Below are 24,214 nucleotides of genomic sequence, written 5' to 3'. Positions count from 1 at the left end.
GGTGCGCGTAATAACATGTCGAGGGATTGGTAGCTCCAACAGCATATCCCCTATCTCTGCGCTTAAAACTATTGAGGGGATGCTACTTATGCTTTGCTTCGACAAGTAAAAACACCAGATGCGTTTTTTTTTCGAAGCATTGCCGTACAAAGTTAAACTTATATTTCAATAGTTTTTTTTGATGGGAGTGGGGTTAGACCTCCTTCTATTTAGGGTAACCCTGATTACGCTATTAATCCATTATGAAATGGATCATTTTGATAGACTTCGTCCTAAAGAGCACAGCAAAGGCAATGGGAGGACACGGAATCAACTACGAATTAACACTCTCCTAGACTTAGATTTTGCATATGATTTAATCTTCTTAGATGAAACTGTTAACAGCACGAATGAACTTTTAGAGGTTGTTCGTGTTCAGGGTGCAAACGCAAGATTGCAAATTTACGTCAAGAAGAATAACTCGCCAAGACTAGGGATGAGTGATGGTGAAGAGGTTCTTATTGGGTAGAGCCATTCAAAGTGGGATAGATGACCAGGGAAAGTGGTCCCAGACGCCGTGGCTTGGAGGGCATGTCGCAGCGGGGGTTGTCCACCTTTAAAAGATTTGTCACTTTAATTTGTTTTGTTTGCTTATACTTGAGGCAGGAAGGGATGCTGCGCTGTAACTAATTTTGTCCCTGCCACCACCAACCCTAGGAGCGGCTCTGAAGCCGTTCAACTGCTCTGAATTGATCAAGTGGAAAGCTCCACTTACCAAGGTAGTATTATTATTAAAGACGGTGGCTTCAGTGAAGATGTTGAAAGTAGAAAAGCAAAGGCCCAGGGTGTTTTTTCACAGTTGAAAAAAAGTTTGGAAGACAACGAAGATAACCCTGCGAACCAAGATTAGAATGCTGGGAGCTACAATGATGACAGTGGTCAAGTATGGTCCTGAAGCGTGGGCGCTTCAAAAAACAAAGGAGGATGTGCTAGATGTTTTCCAGAAAAATTGCTTGTGGATTGTTTTGGGTACCCGACTGAGTCAGTCGGACTGACTGACCGTATCTCGAAGAGTAAGCTCTACGAATAATGAGGTTCAATCCCGCCTTCTAGGGCTATTAAATAAAAAAACAGGTTTTTTTAACTGAAAGTAAGGAGGAACATTAAAACTTAAAACGAACAAAAATTATTACGTATATGAAGGGGTTCGTCCCCTAGTCAACAGTTTACGCTAAAGTTCGAGTTTTGTCCGAATCACGAATTCCTGAATCACAAAGGCCGTTTAATTAGAATAGATAGCTCTTTGAAAGTACTAAAAAAATCTTTCGCGTAAGGAGCGAGGTATTGATTAGAGGGCGAACCCCCTCATATACGTAATAATTTCTGCTCGTTTTAAGGTTTAATGTTGCTCCTTACTTTCAGTTAAAAAAAAAATGTTTTTTTTATATTTAATTTCAGATCGTTTTTTTAAATAATGCTGGGAAATCTGGCGCCCCTTCATTGAAATTTCCCTTCCCCCAAGGAAACATCCTCCATGGAAAGATCATCCCATGTAACCCTCCTTATATGACCCCATTCCCCCTCCACCAGAAAAAATCCGTCCTGAAAACCTCTGTATAATTTCCAATAACCAATACTATATGTAAACAATGGGCAAAGTTCATAACTTGCAGTCCTTCCCCCGGGAACTGTTGGAGACTAAGTCATCCTCAAAGACATATTTATTAGATTTTCGACTATGCTGAAAAAAAATGGTTATCTCAAAATTTGGATTGGGTGACTTTGGGAAAAAATGAGAGTGGGAGGGGACCACGTTGCCCTCCAATATTTTTGGTCACTTAAAAAGTGCACTAGAACTTTCAATTTCCGTTCAAATAAGCCGTCTCACGATATTCTAGGACTACTGGATCGATACGATCACCCCTGGGAAGAAAAAACAACAAAACAAACAAATAAACACGCATCCGTGATCTTTCTTTGGGCGAAAAATGCAGAATTCCACATTTTTGCATACAGGAGCTTGAAACATCTACAGTAGGGTTTTCTGTTACGCTGAATCTGACTTTTTGATTCTCATTAAGATTCTATCTTTTTTAGGGCTGTTTCCCTCTTTTCCGAAAATAAGGCAAACTTTTTCAGGCTCGTAACTTTTGATGGGTTAGACTAAATTTGATAAAACTTATATATTTTTAAAATCAGCATAAAAATCCGATTCTTTTGATGTATCTGCTAGTACAAAAATTCCGTTTTTAGAGTTTCGGTTACTATTGAGCCGGGTCGCTTCTTACTTACGGTTCCTTACCACGAACTGTTTGATAATTCGAGAAAGAATGAGATCCCTAGGAGATGTTCTGTGAATGAATAATGGCAGATTGCGAAATATTGTCCTTGTCGGCCAAACAAAAATTAGGTCGTCTCTGAATGTGGTGGGAAGATGTCGTAAGGAAAGATTTAAGGGAAATGGAAAATTCAAGGAAGGGTGTAAAGGGGGAGGATTTGAATATATTGAGATAGAGGAGAAGCGTGTGTAGCTGTGTTGGCATCAGCCGGCTTGGTACTGCAGTGAGTTATTAATAGTAGCAGTAGTAGGCTATTAAAAAAAACGAACCGAAATTAAAAAAAAAACAAAAAAAACAAAAACAAGCCACCTCAAATGAAAGTAAAGAGAAGAATTAAAATTCTAGTGAACAGAAAATGTTTTATATACGAGGGAATTGGGATAACACCTCCTCAACCCTCCGTTCTTAACACTAAAGTTTGGATTTTTGCCTCAATTATTTAAGACTGACTCCTCGAACAGAAGGGCTGTTGATTTAAACAAAGAAGTATTTTTAAACACTTTAAACTATAGCGAAAAGAACGGGGGGTTGAGAAGGCGGTATTGGAAGGTTTGAGGGGGGATGAGGATAATTAGAATAGTTTTTTTTTATGTTACTGTTTACTTTCATTTAGTCTTTTTTTAAATTTAATCTCGTAGGATAAGATAAATATTTAATAAAAATTCTGTTATTTTCGCTGATCGTTTGTAACATATGCTCTTTTTAAAACCTTTCTGAAAGTATTGCCGTACTTAAAACTGATCTTTCAATGAAATTAGCTGTGCTGTTAAAGAAGAATGCCGACTGACAACTTTGCCCTCATTTAAACAGCCTTGGAGTAATATTTTTCTTAATGGACCGAGTGAAAGGAATTGCTCAGCCTGTGTAGATTACGTGTACCTGAGCGAATTAAAAAACAACAAAAGGAGTCAACGCACTTCTATATGTATGGTGAAAGGAACGTATATCTCATCCGGCGGAATAATCTGTCCATCTAAAAACCGGCTACATCAATGCGGAAGAATCTTCGCCTCGCAGCATGCCCTTGAATTAAACTTACTGCTCTCCATGATCTTTGATTGGATGAAATCTGGTAGATAAAACCTGAAAAGACTCTTTTCCTAGGGGCAATTTGTGGAATAGTAAAAGATATACTAAAGTTGAAGACAATAGCTTTAATGTAGCAGATGGTCCCTCGTCTCTACAACAAAAAGAGTGGGGATATTTAAGCGAAAATGGTGAGCTTTGTTTTATGTATATTTTGCAGTGGGGTTTTTGAAAATCTGAAGACATTTTGGTACTGTTTTACTTAATGGTACACTCCGTGTACCACTATCAAGAAAACTAGTCAAGCGGGAGAGACAGATACCCGGTTAAAATGGTTCATAAAACAAATTTGGGCTATATTTGCACATTAGGGGGGTCGGGGGTAAAGCACAGCATATATTAAATACGTAACCTAACCTAGGTAACTCCCCCCTAAACCCTAAAAGACAACAGTTTAAATATTGTAAATTCAATGAGAAACTACGCTTTGCGATCAATTTAGATAGCAATTACCTGCTTTACGAGTCTCCATGCTAATTTGCTATAGAGTCTATAGCTTTGTGTACCATTAATTAAAACAGGGTAAAATTCTACTTTAGCTACTTTTGACTATCTTGGAAAGGGGTTAGGTTAAGAAAATGAAACTTTCAGGGATGGGTCTACAGGCTAAAGTATGTCCTGGGAAAATATTTTGAAGTACCCACCTCCACTCCTTCTCCCTCTAGACGGTCCTGACCTTTGATGACCTTTAAAAATATGTGAGTTATAGAAGTGAAACCTAGCAAAATAGATCTTCTGCTTAAATGAAGTACAACAAAATTGTTTTCAGCTTCACAACTTTGCTCAATCCCAATTTATAAGGCTTTAAAGATATGCAAATAAATTTCCTAAATTTTGGAAATAAACTATTTATATCTCTTAAAATTCTGATCAAATATTTGAAATTGCATTTTCAGAGCTAAAGCCAGAGAAAAAGAAACTGATAACTAAAAATTAAGGTAAAATGTTGTTTTGTCAAAATTTCAATGGGTATAGACCTGTCATGTAGGCAAATTTCATGACCCTCTAGAGGGAGAAGGAGTGGAGGTAGGTACTTCAAAATACCTTCCCGGGACATACTTTAGCCTGTAGACCCATCCCTGAAAGTCTCATTTTCTTAACCTAACCCCTTCCCAAGATAGCCAAAAGTAGCTAAAGTAGAATTTTACCTAAAACAGTACCGACATTTTTATTGTTTTTGATTTGTATGTTCTAAAAAATTCAGGTAAATTTTCGAATTAACTTACCATTGAGATAGCCATGAAACAGGTATATCGTTAGAGTCAGAATCCCCCCCCCCCCGAATCCTAATAAAACACTAATTTGTGCCAGATGTGTGCTTTAACCCCCCTCCTCCCTAATGTGCAGACATATACCCTGAGTTGGATATACGTAGTGAATCTTCCCTAAGTAGGTCTTCTCTTCAAACTGATTTAAGATTATGTCAAAATAGTTAAAAATTCATTGCTTGTACACAACTCCGGGTATATCTTTGCATATTAGGGAGTAGGGGTAATATTCATTTCCGACGCAGATGAATTTTATATTTGGGTTCAGAATGAAATTCTGATTATAAAGGTACATCTATTTCTTAGCCATCTCATTAGTGATTTAACTGGAAATTTATCAAAAATAATTTTTTCCTTACGTATTCAGCATTTACGACACTGGAAATCCTTCTTTTTCTCCCTCCATGGCACTATAATAAGGAGATAAGGTGAAAATCCCAGATGAATGATGTCTTTAGTAAAGTTTGTGTGCTAAGCAGAAATGTTTCGGATATCAGCAGATAAACTGCCACCGTTCCACTGCCAAGTATAATTTTTTGCAATATTTTTTTTTTCAATATTTGTTTTGTCACTATTTTTGTTTTGTTAATCTTGGTTAAAAAAAAAAATTAAATAAATTAGAGAAGTTTCCGAAATTTAAACGTTATTAGCGCATTAAAAATGAGGTTGCTCAAACAGCTTTAGGTCAAACTTCCTTTTGATACTAAATAAATAAATAAGAAAAAATCTAGCAGAAAATGGTTTCCCAAAAGATGTTATCTAAATTTCCTTATGAATTGTTAAATACCACATTGGTGTCTTAATGTCTGTTAAAAAAAAATAATCGTTAATATCCAAAGATCTCGTCTGCAAATTTAACAGTATTTTTTTTTATTAGGTTATACTTACAAAAAAGAAATAGTGTCAGAGAAATAAGGCATAATGTTTCTCCAGAAAAATCTCAATTGACTTGAAGTTTTTCATCCAACGTGTACGAGAAACTAATAAAAGGGATTTTAAAGGCGGTTTTACATGGGATAGAAATTGAAACTAGCAGTACCACTCAAGGCCGTATCCAGGGGGGGGTTACCCGGTTTGAACCCCCCCAACCCCCCCCCCCCCCCGAAATTTTTGACCGACTCGAAAATAAGTAGAAAATTAGTAAAACCTAGGTAAAAATCAGTAAAATTAGTCGAAAACTGAGTCAAAAATTAGTAAACCCCCCCCCCCAAAAAGTCAAAAATTAGTAAAAACCCCCCTGAACAAAAATCCTGGATACGGCCCTGGTACCACTACCAGTGCATCGGTACGAAGCAGAACTATAAAAATCAAAACTAGCTAGTTTCTAATCCACGAAAATTTGGATTTTAATCAAGACTCTAGCCCTTGGTTCCCATTGATGCGATTTTTTTTTAACGCAAAACGTCTCACGAATAGCGGTTGCTGGAAAATCGCAAAAATGTTCACCTAGAACGGTTTACTGTAGCTATTGAAATGTAAAAAATATTATAGAGATACTTAAATAGAGAAACATAATATTTTTATCTCATAAACCTATTGTGAGATATTTAAACAGCAAATGCATAGGAATAGGCTGAATCAAGTTCTAGAAGCAAGTTCCTAAATCAAGTTCCATTCAAAGGGCTAACCTGTATAAGCCTAGGCTAGCTATAGTTAAAAAAAGGTAAAGAATACGGCATTGGACTTTACAATCGCTGCCAGTGGTGCTGATCTCTGTCTCTTGGCCCTTCAACCAGGAATTGCAATGGGGGTTGGGTGCCAACCACCCTGTGCTTTCGCACACCCTACCTGTTTACCTTCCCCAGATTTCCACACGTACCCATATAAAGCTGGGTCGACCCTGGCTGAGCTTACAGAGTCACGCCAATGACCCCCCGTCCCAAATCAAATTGGGCACAGTAGGATTCAAACCCTCGTCCTCTCGGATAAAGGATCCTTAATCCAGCTCACTAATCGACTCGGCTAGACAGCCAAGCTATACTTACTAAAAATATAATTCTTGTCTTGTATCTTCATGTCCCTGAAAATTCCCCCAGATCCTAATAATTAATATTTAAGATTAAAATGACATGACTCTCATGTTTTTTGTCAAAGATTAATCGAAAATTTCTGATAAACATGATTAGTTTCCAAGTTACTTGCAATGTATGATTCTAAAAAGTTTTCAGTTTAGAATAGGGGACGCGATTTTTAATGGCTTAGTAGAAATATTTCCACGCAGCCGTTGAACCGTTGTGACGCATAAACTTGCAGCGAAAACATAGTTGGTGTACGAAAAAGCAACCGTTTTTGCGTGAAATTGCATTAGTGGGAACCCAGGGTAAGCTAATTTGGATCCAGCCTGAAATTTTCTGAAAACAGGCAGCTTTATTGAATATAAAATTGTTAAGATAGACGAGGATGAATCAGTAAGTAGGGCATAAGCATTTTTTAAGGTAGATAATTATACTTCTTGTGCCCTTTTGGCTGAAGTTTTTTGTTTACTTTGGCTTAATATACAGCAAAAGTAATAACGGAAAAAACTAAAACTACTAGTATTCAGGTTTTATTAATAAATTTATGAATTTGCAGAGTAGGGAATTGGTAGCTGTTGTTAGTTTGATTTTTTTTTCTCAAGATATTTTAACTTCCTTCGCTTATCAGGTTCCCTAACCATTTGGTGTCGTTTGTAAAATTTTTGTTTGCATTATTAAAACCTCGAAACAGCAGATTGGGAAATGAAGAAAATTTAAGAGCCAAAAGGCTTATTGGATTTAATGGTTAGATTTAATGGTTAATTGTATATTAGATGTTAAATTTCAAGCTAAAATCAGAAGATTTCTAAAAATTTTCTTATTCTTCTTATTGGCAAAACAGGAATGGGGACCATAAATTTATATCTTTTGATTTTAAATAATTTGATATTTGAAGGGCTAAGTGAATTCTAAACCAAATCCGTCATTTGGTCACAAATAGGCCACTGAACTTAGGGCGGTAAATTCCAGCACAAAATAACCATTTTCAGGCTCCAATTAATCAGTACTAATGATTTTCCTTTTAAAATTACTCATTAATGAAAGCCCATAGAAATGCCTCCCCCCCTCAAAAAATTGAATTCCTAAACTTTCCATAGAACAGTGTTGAAGAATGGCAGCAAGAAAATTACTGTTGTTTTATTTTTAATAAAATGAAATATACCTAGGGATAAAAGTAAATAAAATCCGCCGTTTTGTCACAAACGACCCTTTAAGCCCAGGGCTTTGAAGTTCCATGGAGATAATAACTGTTAGGTTCAATTAAATCAACACTAACAATTTTTTATTTATTTCATAGCTACTCAATAATGGAATTAAGTTGGAATGTCGGGCTCCCACACAAGTCCCTTAAGAAAAGTTTTGAAGAAAGGCGCTAATTTTGTGTTAATAATAATATAATGGCCTAATGGTCCAGCCAAGTACTCGCCTACACTGGTATAGTCCGTTTCATGTTCTAAGATTGTCAAATTTTTTCACACATATCCATTATTTATTATTTTAAAAACATGATGAATAAATATTCTGAAGATAATTATTTTTCGTATTTTGAAAGCCATTTATATCCCCTGAGCCCCATTGGCTCTGGGTGTGCCAAATGCAAGCAAACTTTCTACTGAATAGGATACAAAGGAAATACTATTTAGGGGGCTTAAGTATTCATAAAGGTCCAATAATTTTGTTTTTATTGTCTAAGCCAAGGCCGTACCCAGAGAGGGTGGGGGGGGGGGTTAGGGGGGTTTCAACCCCTCCCGAAATGTTTTTTTTGTCTCGTAAAAACGTAACAAAAATGAATGGGTGTTTTTTTAAGTTTTTTTGTGTTAGCCCCCCCCCCGAAAAAATCATTGAGTAAAACCCCCTCCGAAAAAAATCCTGGGTACGGCCTTGGTCTAAGCAGGGCCATCCCAAGTTTTTTTGTCATCTTAGGCACAAGAATTGCTAGCCCCCACCCAATAATTCAGCCTTCTTTAAACTATATGGATTTAAAACATAAAAAGAAAAATTCAACCATATTCTAAAGTTTACTATTTGTTTTCGTATAGTTATGATAACATAGCAATCATTTACACTTTCCGAAGGTAAAAGCAACAACCAGTTTAATATTTTGTTGAGGAGGGGGGGGCTTTCTTTTTGTCAAAATGTAGTGACCAAAATGATAAAGTCGACGTTTCGCTCTATATGAAATCCGTTTTCGAATTTCTTTTCTAAAAAGTACATTCTTCCTTCTTTTTATAATTCAGTATATTTTTTTCTAGTTCAATCGGATTTATTTGAAAAAAAAATGACATAAAATAACATAAAAGCACTGCTCTGTCACACATTGGACATTGAGACCCATAAATATAAATATTCATCACTATCATGGAGACGCCACACGCCTCCTCCACAATTACTTATTATTTCCTAAACTATTGGGTTCCTCCCTCCCCCCCGGAAGAACAATCATCTCACCTAATTTACTATAAAATAATAAAAATAATCTTAAATACTATTTGCTTTTATTAAACCTGTTTTTATTAGCAAAGAGGGACAACCTAAGCCTGCCACCTAGTCACCCTTTGGGCCTTTAACCCCCAGATAGCTGTTTAGTTCGTCTACATTGTAGAGCCGGTCCTTGAGTTCGCATTATGTCTTTAGGGAATCTTCGATTTCTGCTAGTGGTAGGTGACAGAATACACTGGACTTATATACTTCGGGTGATGTATTTACACATTAGGGGGTGGGGGTAAAGTATAGTGGGTTTGTGTGCAAAATGTGTTAGTACAATTATTATGTATATTATGAAGTAAGAATTGTTTTCTAACTTAAAGCTGTCCAAATTTTTGCACCCACATTCTCCCCCCTAATGTGCAAATATAGAGCCCAAATTATATAAGTCCAATGCATTCTGTCGCCCGTCACTTGTCTTTGTGGCTGTGCAGCCGATTTTCTCAGATCTTTCATTCAGATCAAGAACTTGAGTGTGTTCTGAATAGTTAACAAGTATCCTATTCTTTTATGAATTAGAAATAAATCATTTATCTATTCTTTTCTCTCTTTCTGTCTCTCTTTTTTCTGGCCCTTCCTCTTCCTTTACTTTTGGTTGTTTTAATTTGCTATCACATAAATATTCCTTCGTATGTTTTATAGACCTAGGTAGCTTTTTCAAACAGTTCGTGGTAACGAACTGTAAGTAAGGAGCGACCCGGCTCAATGGTAACCGAAACTCTAAAAAACGGGATTTTGATACCAATAGATACATCAAAAGAATCAGATTTTAATTCTGATTTCAAATATATAAGTTTCATTAAGTTTAATCTTACCCATCAAAAGTTACGTGCCTGAGAAAATTTGGCTGATTTTCCAAAAAAGGGGGAAAGACCCCCTAAAAGTTATAGATCCTTAATGAAAATCACAACATCATATTCAGCGTATCAGAGAACCCTACTGTTGAGGTTTCAAGCTCCTATCTACAAAAATGTGGAATTTTCCATTTTTTGCCAGAAGAAAGATCACGGATGCGTGTTTTTTTTTTTGTTTGTTTTTTTGTTTTTTTTTTTTTTTTTTTACCCAGGGGTGATCGTATCGACCCAGTGGTCCTATAAAATAGTGGTAGGGCTCATTTTAAAGGAAATTAAAAGTTATATTTCCTTTTTTAAGTTACCAAAAAAAAATTGAGGGCAACTAGGCCCCCTCCCACGCTTATTTTTTTCCCATAATCACCCGATCAAAATTTTGAGATAGCCATTTTGTTCAACATGGTCGAAAATATGATAAATATGTCTTTTAGGATGACTTAATCCCCCGAAGTCCCCAGATGGAGGGCTAAAAGTTATGAACTTTACCCAATGTTAACATATAGTATTGGTTATTGGGAAGTATACAGAAGTTTTCAGGAGGTTTTTTTCTGGTAGTGGGAGGGAAGGGTGGGTCGGTGGTTATGTTGGAGGATCTGTTCATGAAGGAAGTTTTCATGGGGGAAGGGAAATCGCCATGAAGGGGGCGCCGGACTTGCCAGCATTATTTTTTGGCTATTGGGAAGTATACAACCTTTTTCAGGAAGGATTTTTTCTGGAGAGGGGGGGGGCTAGCCGAGGGGGTTACTCTGGAGAATATTTTCGTGGAGGATGTGTCTTTGAGGTCAGGGACATTTCTATGAAGGGGGCGCCGGATTTCCAAGCATTATTTAAGAAACGATCAGAAATTAATTAAAAAAAAACAAGTTTTTTCAACTGAAATGTAAGAAGGAATATTAGAACTTAAAACGAGCAGAAATTATAACGCATGTGAGGGGGTTCTCCCCCAAGTCAGTACCTCGCTCTTTACGCTACAGTTTTTTTTAGTGCTTTCAAAAGAGCTATCTATTCTAATTAAACGGCCTTTGTGACTCACGGGTTTCTGAATCAAATTTTTTTTTAACTTTTAACGTAAAGAGCGTGGTATTGACTAAGGGGAGAACCCCTTCGTATAAGTAATAACATATACGTAATAAAAAAAACAATAAAAAAACAAGCGATACGGCTCAATAGTAATCGAAACTTTTAAAAACGAAATTTTGATGTCAATAAATGTATCAAAAGTATGTGTTTATAATGCTGATCCTAAATATATAAAATTTATTAAGTTTAGTATTACTAATCAAAGGCTACCAGCATGAGAACATTCACTCGATTTTCTAAAGAGGGGGGAAACATCCCCTTCAAGTGAAAGAATTTTAATGAAAATCACACCGTCAGATTCAGCGTATCAGGAAACCCTATTACATAGGTTTCAAGCTCATATCTGCAAAAATCTGCAACTTTGTATTTTTTGCCAGAAGAAAAATATACGAATATAGAAGTTAGTTACGTAAGTTAATTTGTAAAGATATCCATTTAGCAAAAGAAAAGTAAAATTTTTATACAAATAAAAGCTGCATTAACTAAAAAACGATCAGAAATTAAATAAAAAAAACAAGTTTTTTAAACTGAAAGTAAGGAGCGACATTAAAACTTAAAACGAACAGAAATTATTCCGTATATGAAAGGGGCTGTCCCCTCCTCAACGCCTCGCTCTTTACGCTAAAGTTTGACTCTGTCTCACAACTTTATTTTTTAAAACAATAAAAAATTTTAGCGTAAAGAGCGAGGCGTTGAGGAGGGGACAGCCCCTTTCATATACGGAATAATTTCTGTTCGTTTTAAGTTTTAATGTCACTCCTTACTTTCAGTTTAAAAAACTAGTTTTTTTTATTTAATAATAATAAGAATCGTGTCACTTGCAAACTTGAATATGTACTCAATATGTACTTTAGTTGCACACATATCACATAGGCTACACAACGTCGTATCCAGGTGGTAGAGGGTTTGAACCCCTCCACGAAATGTTTGTCCAACTCGTAAAACGTAGCAAAAACAAATATAAACAAATTTTTGATGCGTTATTTTAAGTTTTTTTTGTACCCCTCCCCCCTCCCCCGAAAAAAATACATACCACCTGTGTAAGTGCAGAAATATCACAATTCATTGCTGTTCTGCCTTTGGCTCGCATATGACGTTTTTAAACTTTTGAAATGCTTGCCAAAAAGCGTTTACTGAGCTGCATTAAAATGGGGGATAAGCAGGACAATGTATGTTCAATCACTTTTTGATCCCCCGGATCTAAAATTATCTTCATCATCCTATTTTTTAGAACAGCTTAACAAACGGTTTTGACAATTGCCTCAGAAGTATAGGAATTTCGGATATGACATATAGGGTTAAAAACAACGGCATATGCTCTAATGACAACTGCGCTAATGATATTCTACGAATAACATTTATAACAAATCTGTTGGTCATTTGGCTATTTGCCTTCGTTATTCTTCTCAATATTTGTTCCGTTTTATTTATTCTCAAAACAAATTCAGATTTCTCTTCGGATACAAGGATGTGTCCTCATTCAAGTATCTTCAACAAATCTATTTTTTCCTTTTTCGGAGTTTTCTCCTACCACTGAGGTCTTAAAATATATTTCTCTTGTTTACTTTCTATGTTAAATTTTTTTGGGTCTGATCGTCATATTTTACCTTCTAATTTCTAATTATATTACCTTTTAATTTCACTTTTATACTTTCTTTTGTCGCAGTTTGTTCCAACATTCTATCTCATGGAGCCTCTTGTAATATCGTCTTCGGAGCCCTGTGGGTCACGTTACCTTGTTTTTGTAATAATTACTTTCTACAATACTAGCAAATATTGATAATTTAAAATCGTACCAGGAAAATTGAAAAATAATACTAATGGCGATAAATAAAAAAAAAAAAAAAATAGTTCAGAAAGATATAGTAAAACACATATAAACAGGAGAAAGAAGTATAAACTAAACTATCAACAAGGAATAAGATACGAAATTTTTCACACTGAGACGCACAAAACCGTTTTTTCATTAGTGATATCATAATCAAATAATTTTAATCTATGTTTATAAGAAATTTGAAATATTGATGAGAAAATGAAACCCAGACAGAACATTAAAACACATACAAATAATAGAAAGGGATAAAAACCTGACTATCAGTAGAAAACAGAATAATGAAATAATAGCATTGAAAGGGACAAAACTATTTTGTTTTTAATAATGTAAAAAGCAAAGAATTCCTATCTTTGTATTTAAGGGATATATAGATACTCTTAGGAAAAAACACTTTACAAATGTCTGATATAATTTTAATATTAAAGCTTTTCTATTTTAATCGATTGCGTTGGTGCAAATTCACTTCAACATAGGGGGAGGAGGAAGTAAATAACTTTTATTTTAAAGTTAGGAAAATAGGTTTTTTAATTTAAAATGTATTTCTCAAAATTTAAAAGGTGGATTTTTAAAGTTTTTAAATTTTGAGTACGTGTCATGTATTTAATAAAATATGGTTTCTTATTTTTAAATAATAATGCTAGAATTGTATATTTCAAATCTCCCCCCCCATCGGCATTTGGTGCCTCTGCTCGACCACATTCTGCATAGTATATGCGTATTTTTGATGAAAAAAACGGAATCTGTAGTGCGAAGCTATTATATATCAAATTGATGCCTAATATATTTAGTCTAATTCTTGATTCAATTAATGGTTTTTTTTTGCGTAGCCGAATAATGAAAATTTTCCAAGTTTTAATCAATGTAATATATCGTATAAATGCGTCCCAGTAGAAATAAAGGCATTATAATTTCTTTATCGAATAATAATAATAATAATAAAATCTAACTATTCATGCCTTTATCAAGATATATTCCAATAGTTTTCAAGTTTAATAGAGTTTTTGGCTTTTAGTATTGTAAGTTATAATCAGAGGCATGCATTAAATTTTTTTCAAGGATAAGGGGGGCGGGGAGGTTATAAGGATTAACGATGTAAGGATTATTGTTAAATTCTTAAGATTTCAGTTTATGTGTGAACACGGACCTGAAGACCCAAGCTAAATTGATCTGTCCTTAAAAAAAAACTTCAATAATCTTTCATTAATACTTTCAAAACAAAGCCAACAATTTCAGTAAGGGATTTGTGAGGGGGCCAAAACACGAACTGAAACCCAGTTTCAAGTAGCTGAGGTGCTCCAATCGAAAAAGATTGATACAACTTCTTTGGAGAACCTTATTATTTGTTTGTTTGCATCAGGGGCGGACCTAAGACTTTTTTCTAGAGAGGGGGGGGGGGTGGGGCAAATAGGTTGATCCGATTAAAGTGTGTTAGGAATAAGTTTAATTAACAAAAAATTGCGTTAATTAATTAAATTACACTACTTTAGATGACGCTAGGGGGTACGCGCCCCCTCATCCCCTGGATCTGCCACTGTTTTGCATTAGATCCAGCTATATACTTAGTCGGGCTCCAAGCTTGAGCACTTACTGTCATGCCTCCCCCGATTTGTCTTATATTTTCATGTCGTTTTGATATACTTTTTATATTTGAACGTTTTGAGGAGTATTCAGACGTCCTGAAAAATAGTGAGGCCTCCCCCCCCTAAGAAACAGAATAATATTATATATTGCCCTTGTCTATTCGAATTCAATAGGCCTTTTAAAGAATAGCCCCAATCGTCCCCCCAAAAATAAACAAAATAACAACTATAAAAAAGTTCAATTTTACTAATTGTTGTGAGTTATGTACATTTGCAAATCATCACAGTTTCCAAAATTACCTTCATAATAGCTTTACATTTCAAGCAAAGATATAATATGCATTTGTATTCCTTTTCAGAATTTTTCGCCATTACCAAGTTCTTAATAGTATTTAGTAACCATGTTTGGTAAAAAGTTAATTAAAGCTGGAACTGATTACCCATAGCAATAAGCTGTAATTTGCAATTAGGGAATACCAGCTAACCGGTTCTGATTACAAACGTGAACATAGATAGACTGATAGTCCACCGGTTTGCATTCACTTGAATGAAGAGGATCCACCAAGGCCAAACAGCTTATGTTGATATAAGAGACCTTCGGAAGAAAATGTCAAAAAGTTATTCCTACGGTTCTAGAATTTCTGGTTACTCTGCCCATACGTGATCGCATCATAACAAAACCTTAGTTTATTCAAATTAGGGTAGACATTCTATCTTCTGGTTAGAATACCTTTACAAGTCAAAAATCTTCTAAACCATGCCTTCACACAGACAAAATAGTAAGTGGGGGAGGAAGCTATTACCAAAGCTGCCCCCCTCCACCTGTTTAAATTAATTAAAAATAAAAAAAAACTTTTAACAAGTACTTAAACTTCTCCCTAGAAAATCTTCTGGTTAGAATACCTATACAAGTCAAAAACCTTCTAAACCAAGCCTTCACACAGATGAAATAGTAAGAGAGGGAGGAGGCTACTATCAAAGCTGCCCCCCCCCGCCTGTTTAAATTACTTAAAAATAAAACAAACCTTTTAACAAGTTCTAAAACTCCCCCCCAGAAAATCTTCTGGTTAGAATGCTTCTACAGTTTAAAAACCCACTAAATCAAGCCTTAAAGCAGCTGAAATGGTAAGACTAGAGGGGGGAGATTATTACCAAAATTGACCCCAGCCTATTTAAAATGTATAGGAATAAAAGAAACCTTTTACCATGTACCAGAGCCCCTCCTCAGAAAATGTTCTGGTTGGAATACCTCTGCAATTTAAAAACATACTAGATCAAGCCTTCAAGCAGCTGAAATGGTAAGATGGGGGAGGTTATTAACAAAGCTAACCTCAGTCTATTTACAATATATTGACATATAACAAAACTCTTAACGTGTACCAGAGCCCCTCGTCAGAAAATTTTCTGGTTAGAGTACCTCTAAAATTTAAAAACCCACTAAATCAAGCCTTCAAGCAGGTGAAATTATAAGAGGGGGTAGGATATTACTAAAGCTGGCCCCAGCCTATTTAAAGTACATAGAAATAAAAAAAAAACTTTCTACCATGTACCAGAGCCCCTCCCCAGAAAATTTTCTGCCTTGAATACCTCCACAATTTAAAAACCTACTAAATCATACCTTCAAGCAGCTGAAATGGTAAGAGGGGGGGGAGATTATTACCAAAACTGACCCCTGCCTATTAAAAATACATATAAATAAAACAAACCTTTTACCATGTACCAGAGCTCCTCCTCAGAAAGTGTTCTGGATAGAATACCTCTACAATTTAAAATTCTACTAAATCAAGCCTTAAGGCAGCTAAAATGGTAAGAGGGGGGAAACTATTACCAAAGCTGACCCAAGCCTATTCCTCAGTTGCATAGAAATCAAACAAGCCTTTTACCAGGTGTTGCAGCTCCTCCCCAGAAAATCTGTCTTGCTTCTCTTCTTCTGCTATTTCTACTAAAATCTCATTCCAGCACCAAGCCACCTGAGGCAAACACAGCCACGCACGCTCCTCCTTCATCCCAATCTATGCAAAGTCTTCCTCTTTATACCATAATAAGAGGTTCCAGTTTCCAATAAATCCTTCCTTTCGACCTCCTCTTATCCCTTTTGGTGACGACCTGCTTTTCATTTGACCCTGGAGGAGTCAATTTTTTTAAAATTTTTACCTCTCTACTAACATAAATAACTTCTTTAACAAGGATAAATATACAAAATGCCCATCCTCTAGAAAACATAAATGTTTTTACTTTATAACTTTAATAGAATACAATAATATAAACATTTCGATTACTAAATATCAGTATGTAATGTTTTAGAGGTAATTACTTGGCAAGAAAAAAAAAAGAGAGAGAGAGAGAAGAAGAAGAAAAAGACTGTCATCCTAATCCAGCAATTGAGATAAATTTGCAATTGACCGAGGTTTTGACGTTACTCATCTATCTAACTACCTAGAACCAAACAGTATAACCGAACCATCAACCAAATAGAAATGTCCAAATCCATGCAAACTCGTCATCAATAAATTTAAGTCGTTGTAAATTCACAAGCAAAAGCACCTTAAATCTAGTGAAATATTTCCAAGTGGTACCTTCCATTAAGGCTCATCAGAAGAAATACCACCTGCCTTAATGGGTTTCAAGGCTTTACTTTCTGTACCTGGGACAGTGGAGCCTCTACCATAAGATCTTTATGGTATCCCTATGTTAGGTAAAACTTTTGAAATACATACATACTAGTAAAGCTATTCAAAATTACATACAAAATGAGTTTCAGTCTTTCCTTAATAATATCCCAGAAGTCACTGAGCAAAGACCATTCTGGAACAAATAAAGACTGGCCTAGATGTTAGATATAAAAAAAAGTCTTTTATTGGTATTCGGAACCAATTACAGACTTAAAGTTCTTCAAGCTTGTTTGAAAACAATCTACAAATTCAAAATTCCAAAAAAGAAAAGCGAAAGAGAAATTATATTAAAATATCATTCAGTATTTCTTTATAATTTTTTGTTTATTTACCTAAAATTTCTTGATACATACAACTACATTTTTTAAATTGCCAACTAATTTTTTTGGCAGAAAAACCTCTTAAGATCAGTTTTTCGCTAAGATTTATCTTTTCGTTTTTTAAGACTTTATAGTTTGGCCTGAAAAATTTGTATTGGATTTGTTTTGGAAAATGGTGGGCGTGAGAGGGAGGTTAGTCGCTATCCAATCACTTTCAACTATTAAAAAAGGCACTAGCCCTTTCAATTTCCAATTGAATGAGCCCTTTTGAAATTTCTACGACAACGCTTTCAGTAAGAACTTTATATGCCCCAGGGCATAACTTACAACCCTTGCCCTGAGGTCTGTGGGGGGAGGGGTTGTCATCCTTAAAGACCTAATTTCCAAAACTTTCAACTACGTTGAGTAAAATGGCTATCTAAAAATTTGGATTCGATGTTTTTGGGGAAAAGGTGGGCGTGAGAGGGGGTTAGTTGCCCTCAAATCACTTTTGAATATTAAAAAGGGTACTATCCCTTCGAATTTCAAATCGAATGAGCCCTTTTTAAGTTTCTACGACAAAGATTTCAATAAAAATATTATATGCCTCCTGGGCATAACTTGTAATCCTTGCCCTGAGGGTTTTGGGGGAGTGTCCTCCTCAAAAATATATTTTCTATCTGGAAATCAACTAAGCTTAACAAAATGGCTATCTAAAATTTTTTATTGGATCTGTTTGGGGAAAAGGTGGGTGTGAGAGGGGGGTTAGTTGCCCTCCAATAACTTTTGACTATTAAAAGGGGCACCTTCGAATTTCCAATTGAATATGCCCATTTTGAAGTTTCTACAACGGCGATTTAAATAAAAACCTTATATGCATCCAGGGCATAACTTATAATCCGTGCCCTGAGGGTTGTGGGGAAGTGTCCTCCTCAAAAACATATTTTCTATCTGGAAATCAACTACGCTGAACAAAATGGCTATCTCAAAATTTTGATTGGATGTGTTCGGGGGAATGATGGGTGTGGGGGGGGGGGCTAGTTGCCCTCCAATCACTTTCGACTATTAAAAAGGGCACTAGCCTTTTGAATTTCGGATCGAATGAGGTTTTTTAGAAGTTTCTACGACAACACCTACTTTAAAAACCTTATATGCCCCCAAGGCATAACTTACAGCCCTTGCCCCGAGGGTTGTGGGGGAGTATTCTCCTCAAAAACATATTTTCTATCTGGAAATCAACTACGCTGAACAAAATGGTTTATATCAAAATTTTGATCGGATGTGTTTGGGGGAATGATGGGCGTGGGGTAAGGGGGCTAATTGCCCTCCAATCACTTTCGACTATTAAAAATGGCACTAGCCCGTTTGAATTTCCAATCGAATCAGCCTTTCTTGATGTTTCTACGACAATGCCTTCTATAAAAACCTTATTTTCTATCCGGAAATCTTCTACGCTGAACAAAATGGCTATCTAAAAATTTTAATTGGATGTTTTTGGGGGAATAATGGGCATGGGGGGGGGCTAGTTGCCCTCCAAATACTTTCGACTATTCAAAAGGGTACTATCCCTTCGAATTACCAATCTAATGAGCCTTTTTTGAAGTTTGTACGACAAAGACTTCTATAAAAACCTTATATGCCCCCAGTGCATAACTTAAAACCCTTGTCCTGAGAGTTGTGGTAGAGTGTCCTCCTCAAAAACATATTTTCTATCTGAAAATCAACTACGCTGAACAAAATGGCTATTTCAAAATTGTATAATCTTATAAATCTTATAATTGCAAATTTTTCATATTGTAAGGCTTTTTAGTGGCACTCGCGTCACTCCAACAGACCTTAGGGTAATAAGTTCCTTCTTGATTGGGCACCCCCGAAAAATTCGCAGGATTGGTTTCCAATATTTGGCTTTTCGGTTACCATTATGAATTTTCAGTTGATTTGATATGTCAATAAAAAAAATAGAAAAACAATTAAAAATGAAGAATAAAATAAGCTATAAATCACATTTATGGATCATACATTTTGTTACATTCAGCAAAATGGCCAATTGGTTTATTTTTCTTTACTTTATATAGCTAGTATAGTACGAAAATATTTTCTCAACACGCACTTAAGAAGAGGGTAAAATAATTTTTACTCTCAAATAAACCAGATTCCTGTGTTCTCTGTAGAATAAATTCCTCATTTGTATAATATCTCGCTTAAAATACCGATTCTAAACTATTCTTTTTTTTTAGATTTTTCGACTTAGCAATTATCTCTTAGCTGGGTTTTTGGTAACAGCAGTGAGAGGAGGTCTTTTAGGAGATAGTCATGGTTCTCATCATGGACACCATGAAGAGCATGAGCCAAATAGTATAAATGCCATCCTGTCTTCTGGATCCTCTCAGGCTTCACTAAAAGCAGCTACTCCGAAACAAGGATATCCAAGAGAAGGATATCCAAAAGAAGAATCAAGAGTTGATTGCAGTAACCCTTTTTACACTGTTCTTCCAGAATGTGCTCCGCCGACAACAACTAAGCCACTTTGCTTCCCTGGGTCGGAAGATCCTTCTTGTCCAATAATTTGTAATGCTTCCTTCAGAGATCCTCGATGCCCCACTACTACCACCACCACAACAACGACGACAACAACTAAACCACCCTGCTTCCCTGGTTCAAGAGACCCTTCTTGCCCTACAATATGCAATGCGTCATTCAGAGATGTCCGGTGTCCTACTACCACCACCACAACAACAACTACAACAACAACTAAGCCACCCTGCTTCCCTGGCTCAAGAGTTCCTTCCTGTCCCATAATTTGTAATGCAGCCTTCAGAGATGATCGCTGTCCGACTACTACCACCACGACAACGACTACAACAACAACTAAACCACCCTGCTTTCCTGGCTCAAGAGACCCTTCCTGTCCCATAATTTGTAATGCGTCCTTTAGGGATGTCCGGTGTCCTACTACCACCACCAAAACAACAACTACAACAACAACTAAGCCACCCTGCTTCCCTGGCTCAAGAGATCCTTCCTGTCCCATAATTTGTAATGCAGCCTTCAGAGATGACCGGTGTCCTACTACTACCACTACGACCACAACTACAACAACAACTAAGCCACCTTGCTTTCCTGGGTCAAGAGATCCATCATGCCCTGTTGTTTGCAATCCTTCATTTAGAGATCCTCGCTGCCCAGCTACAACTACAACGACCACTACTAGGCCACCGACTCAGCCAGTTGTTGCAGAAACAACTCCTAATCTCGAATATTTACCACCTGTTGACTATCTACCTCCAGTATCCCCAGATTCTTCGAATTTAGGAGCTCTCTTTCTCCAGCCTGTTGTTGCTGAGGAGGAACCTACTACCACAACCACGAGAAAGTCACCTACAACTGCTAAAAACAAGGAAGATTTTGACTGTAGCCATCCATTCCATGCTTTCCTTTGTGGAGAAAGTCCAAAAAAGAAGAAGAAGAAGATATTAAAAGTAAAATCAACTACTGCCCGATCAATTACCACAACTGAGCAACCAACACAGCCTCCTTGCCTCCCAGGAGAAGTAGGACCCCAATGCCCAGAAGCAAATCCGTCTATTGATGTACGAGTTTTTGAGAAGCCTCCAACAACCACTACTACAACTAGAGCTACCACAACTGAGATACCAACCACTACAAAAGCACTATGCTTTCCTGGATCAAGCGATCCGGAATGTCCTATTGTTTGTGATGGAACCTTTACAGATCTACGGTGCCCCACAACCACAGTTCGCCCAACAACTAAAACTAGAGCTACTACAACTGAGGTATCAACCACTACAAAAGCACTATGCTTTCCTGGATCCAGCAATCCCGAATGTCCTATTGTCTGTGATACAACATTTACAGATCCACGGTGCCCCACAACCACAGTTCCCCCAACAACTACAGTTGCTCCTGTAACTACATCTCTTCCTAAAGCTACCGTGAAGAAACTTGTGAAAAAACCAGTTGCACCAAAAGTAGTGACAAGTGGTGAAAATGATCCAAACCATCCTTTTCATTCTTTCCTTTTACAAAAGCCAAGGAATAGGAAAGTCAAAGTTAAGAAGATTTCCTTCCTGAAGAGTCCGTTGTCTCAAGAAGCTTCTGCAGCATCATCTAGCTCAGCTCACTTTGTGGAAGCTCCAAATAATAGAAGGTTTAGAGCGGCTGATTCCTTATCCCCCTTTCCAGGATTTTTTGAATCAACAAGAATCAAAAAGAGTAGAGGAAATACCGAAGCTTTGTAGATCAAAAATGTAAAAAAAATTACATTTTATTACTGCCATTAGTTTTGTTAAACTAAATGCAAAGCAATATCTTAGTTTATCGATGCTGCCAATGTTCGGCGTAAATTCAGTTTTTTTTTTTGTAAAATGGCTGATTTTTGTAAATACATTGTACGATATTTCCCTTTTTTTCCTGAAAATAAGTTATTGTTTTATTAAATACGTTAGTTTTATTATTTTTTCAGGTCGATTATACAATATATATTTTTTTTTACCTTAAATATAGTACCCATGTTGTTTAATATTCTCGCGTTTTTCTTTAAATGTTTACTTAACCCCAGAGATTGAAAACATAAATAGTGGTTTCTTTGCATGGGTATGTGAAGGGAAGACGGGATAAAACGGCAAATATCTCTCCGAAAGGATGCCAAAAATATTCGTGAAGTGCAACATTTGGGAGTGTTTGGACAATATATATGAGGCAAAACTTTGCAATGTTTTGTAAAGATTCAACAGTTTCTTAGTAAATATACTTTTCTTTCAACTCCTCCTCCCGTATCTGAGTGAACCCTTGCTAAATTAATACGCTAATTTTTAAACAGAAAAATGAAAAAAAAATTATTTCCTTTCTCGCTTGAACCCCCTTGATTTGTATTTGGCAAAAGAAAGGATAACAGACAAAAAACATCGTACATGTAGTATTGCACATTTTTTCAAACAATTCGTGGAGGTGAATTGTAAGTAAGGAGCGACTTGTGCAATTAGTGTTAAATAAGGAGTTTTTAATCGAAAGAAGCGCTTTTAGGGTGATTCTATATATCATCAAATTTAAAGTTACAGAAGTTATGAACTGAAAAGATTTAGCTTATCTTCGAAAAAAGGAAACTACGTCTGAAAAGGAGAACACTGTTGATGAAAGTTTTACCGTCAAGTTCAGCGTCTTATCCAAAAAATTTCAAAAAAATTCGTATTTTTTCCAAGAAGGATGATCATAGATACATATCTCTTTTTTCTGTGTTCTTCTAGGGTGACCGTATCCTAATAATTTTCCCAGAACATCGAAAGAGGGCTTATTTCAGCCGAAAACTAAAAGTTTTGCCGCCTATTTTAATTATAAAAAGAGATTGCCACAGATAAGGGGTGTTTTCTGCCATTTTTTGGCGAAAAAATTGGTAAAGTATGCTCCTATTGAGTGAAAATCCGATGCAGTCAAGTATTTCAGAATTTTTGAAAGACCCAATATTGAGCTTCCTAGTTTCAGAGGCAATAATGCCACATGGTAGCGTATTATTCCTGACGACGCCCCCAGTCCATACATGATATAGGAAATATTTTAATTATATAACTAAGCTATGTAGAATGGTGTATAATTGCAGATAAGTTATTATGATGGAGAGCCAATGGACTTTTGTGTAGGGGGGGGATGTGCCTGAAGCCCCAAAAATTGGTAAATATTTTATTTCTAAGTTGGTATTCAGACAAATAAAGAAGGAGTTTAGGTGAAGGGGGTAGAAATCAATCTTCAATCTTCTTCCATTTCTAAAAATATTTTGGACTATGCATATATTATGATATGGGTGCTGCGGGGTTGATGGTTCTCCTCGTATTGCGGAAATAAATTTTTTCTGTAGTGTCCCCCTAACCTCTTTCTATATTTCTCTGAATGCCCTACGGAGAATTAAAAATTTTTGCACTTTTGGGGCTTCAGGAAAACTCCCCCCTAATAAAAAAAAGTAACGGCCCTCCATCAGTCCATAGTAACCGTAATATTAAAATAAGTCATCCTATGCATGATGATGCAACACACTTATCTAAAAAAAGGGAAAAAGATCCTCCAGATCTATTGCTGGCGCATAGGGCGTCGAATCAACGTGGCAGCTGCTAGGTCTGTTTCATAGGGACAAATAGTAAGCTAATCACCCACCCTTGCTGCGGCAGGGATCGAACCCTGGGTCCTGTATTACCAAGCGGAGCATCAAGCCACTGTACTTCAACAGGTTACAAATTTATCTATTGACAAGATATTAAAACAATGAATGATTTCTAGCCCATAGTAACCGAAAAACAAAATAAAATGTAAATCCTAAAAAATTTCAATCATCATTAATTTAGCTCGAAAACATTAAGATTAGAGTAAGATAAAACTTTGTAGGAAATTTCTATTTTGTGGGTATCTTTTAAATATTTTTATTTACAATATGGCCTTGTTACCGAGCGAAACTCAGATTTTTGTTTGAACGATGTACTAAACAATATAAGTAGAAATAATATGCCTAGAGGAAGACCCACAAAATGAATATTTACAATTGTTAGGAATGATGATTCGTTGGAACAAGAGGAATTTTTTTTCAACCACCCGAACCGTCAAACGTGATACACTGTAAAAAAAAAATTGGATTTCCAACAAAATTTTTGGCTGGAATTTAAACAAGCAAAAAGAAAATCTAATTTGTTGTTGAAATTGTGATTTGTGTTTTAACTCCAACAAA

General features: G+C 36.1%; 1 protein-coding gene across 1 annotated transcript; it reads left to right on the top strand.

The window, feature by feature from the left end:
• The first annotated feature begins 3,408 nt into the window (after positions 1-3,408).
• LOC148945450 (uncharacterized) lies at positions 3,409-21,928 on the top strand. The gene is made up of 2 exons (XM_089099527.1): positions 3,409-3,535; positions 19,725-21,928. Exons 1-2 carry the CDS (start codon positions 3,533-3,535, stop codon positions 21,744-21,746), a joined length of 2,025 nt encoding a protein of 674 aa, XP_088955653.1. The 5' UTR covers positions 3,409-3,532; the 3' UTR covers positions 21,747-21,928.
• The last annotated feature ends 2,286 nt before the right edge of the window (positions 21,929-24,214 follow it).

The sequence above is a fragment of the Artemia sp. Qi Xiang Cuo genome, chromosome 13 (genome assembly GCF_049724085.1).
Source record: "Artemia sp. Qi Xiang Cuo chromosome 13, ASM4972408v1, whole genome shotgun sequence".
NCBI classification, from domain to species: domain Eukaryota; kingdom Metazoa; phylum Arthropoda; class Branchiopoda; order Anostraca; family Artemiidae; genus Artemia; species Artemia sp. Qi Xiang Cuo.
The sequence above is the reverse complement of the archived record's forward strand: the minus strand, read 5'-3'. Positions and strand labels throughout refer to the sequence as shown.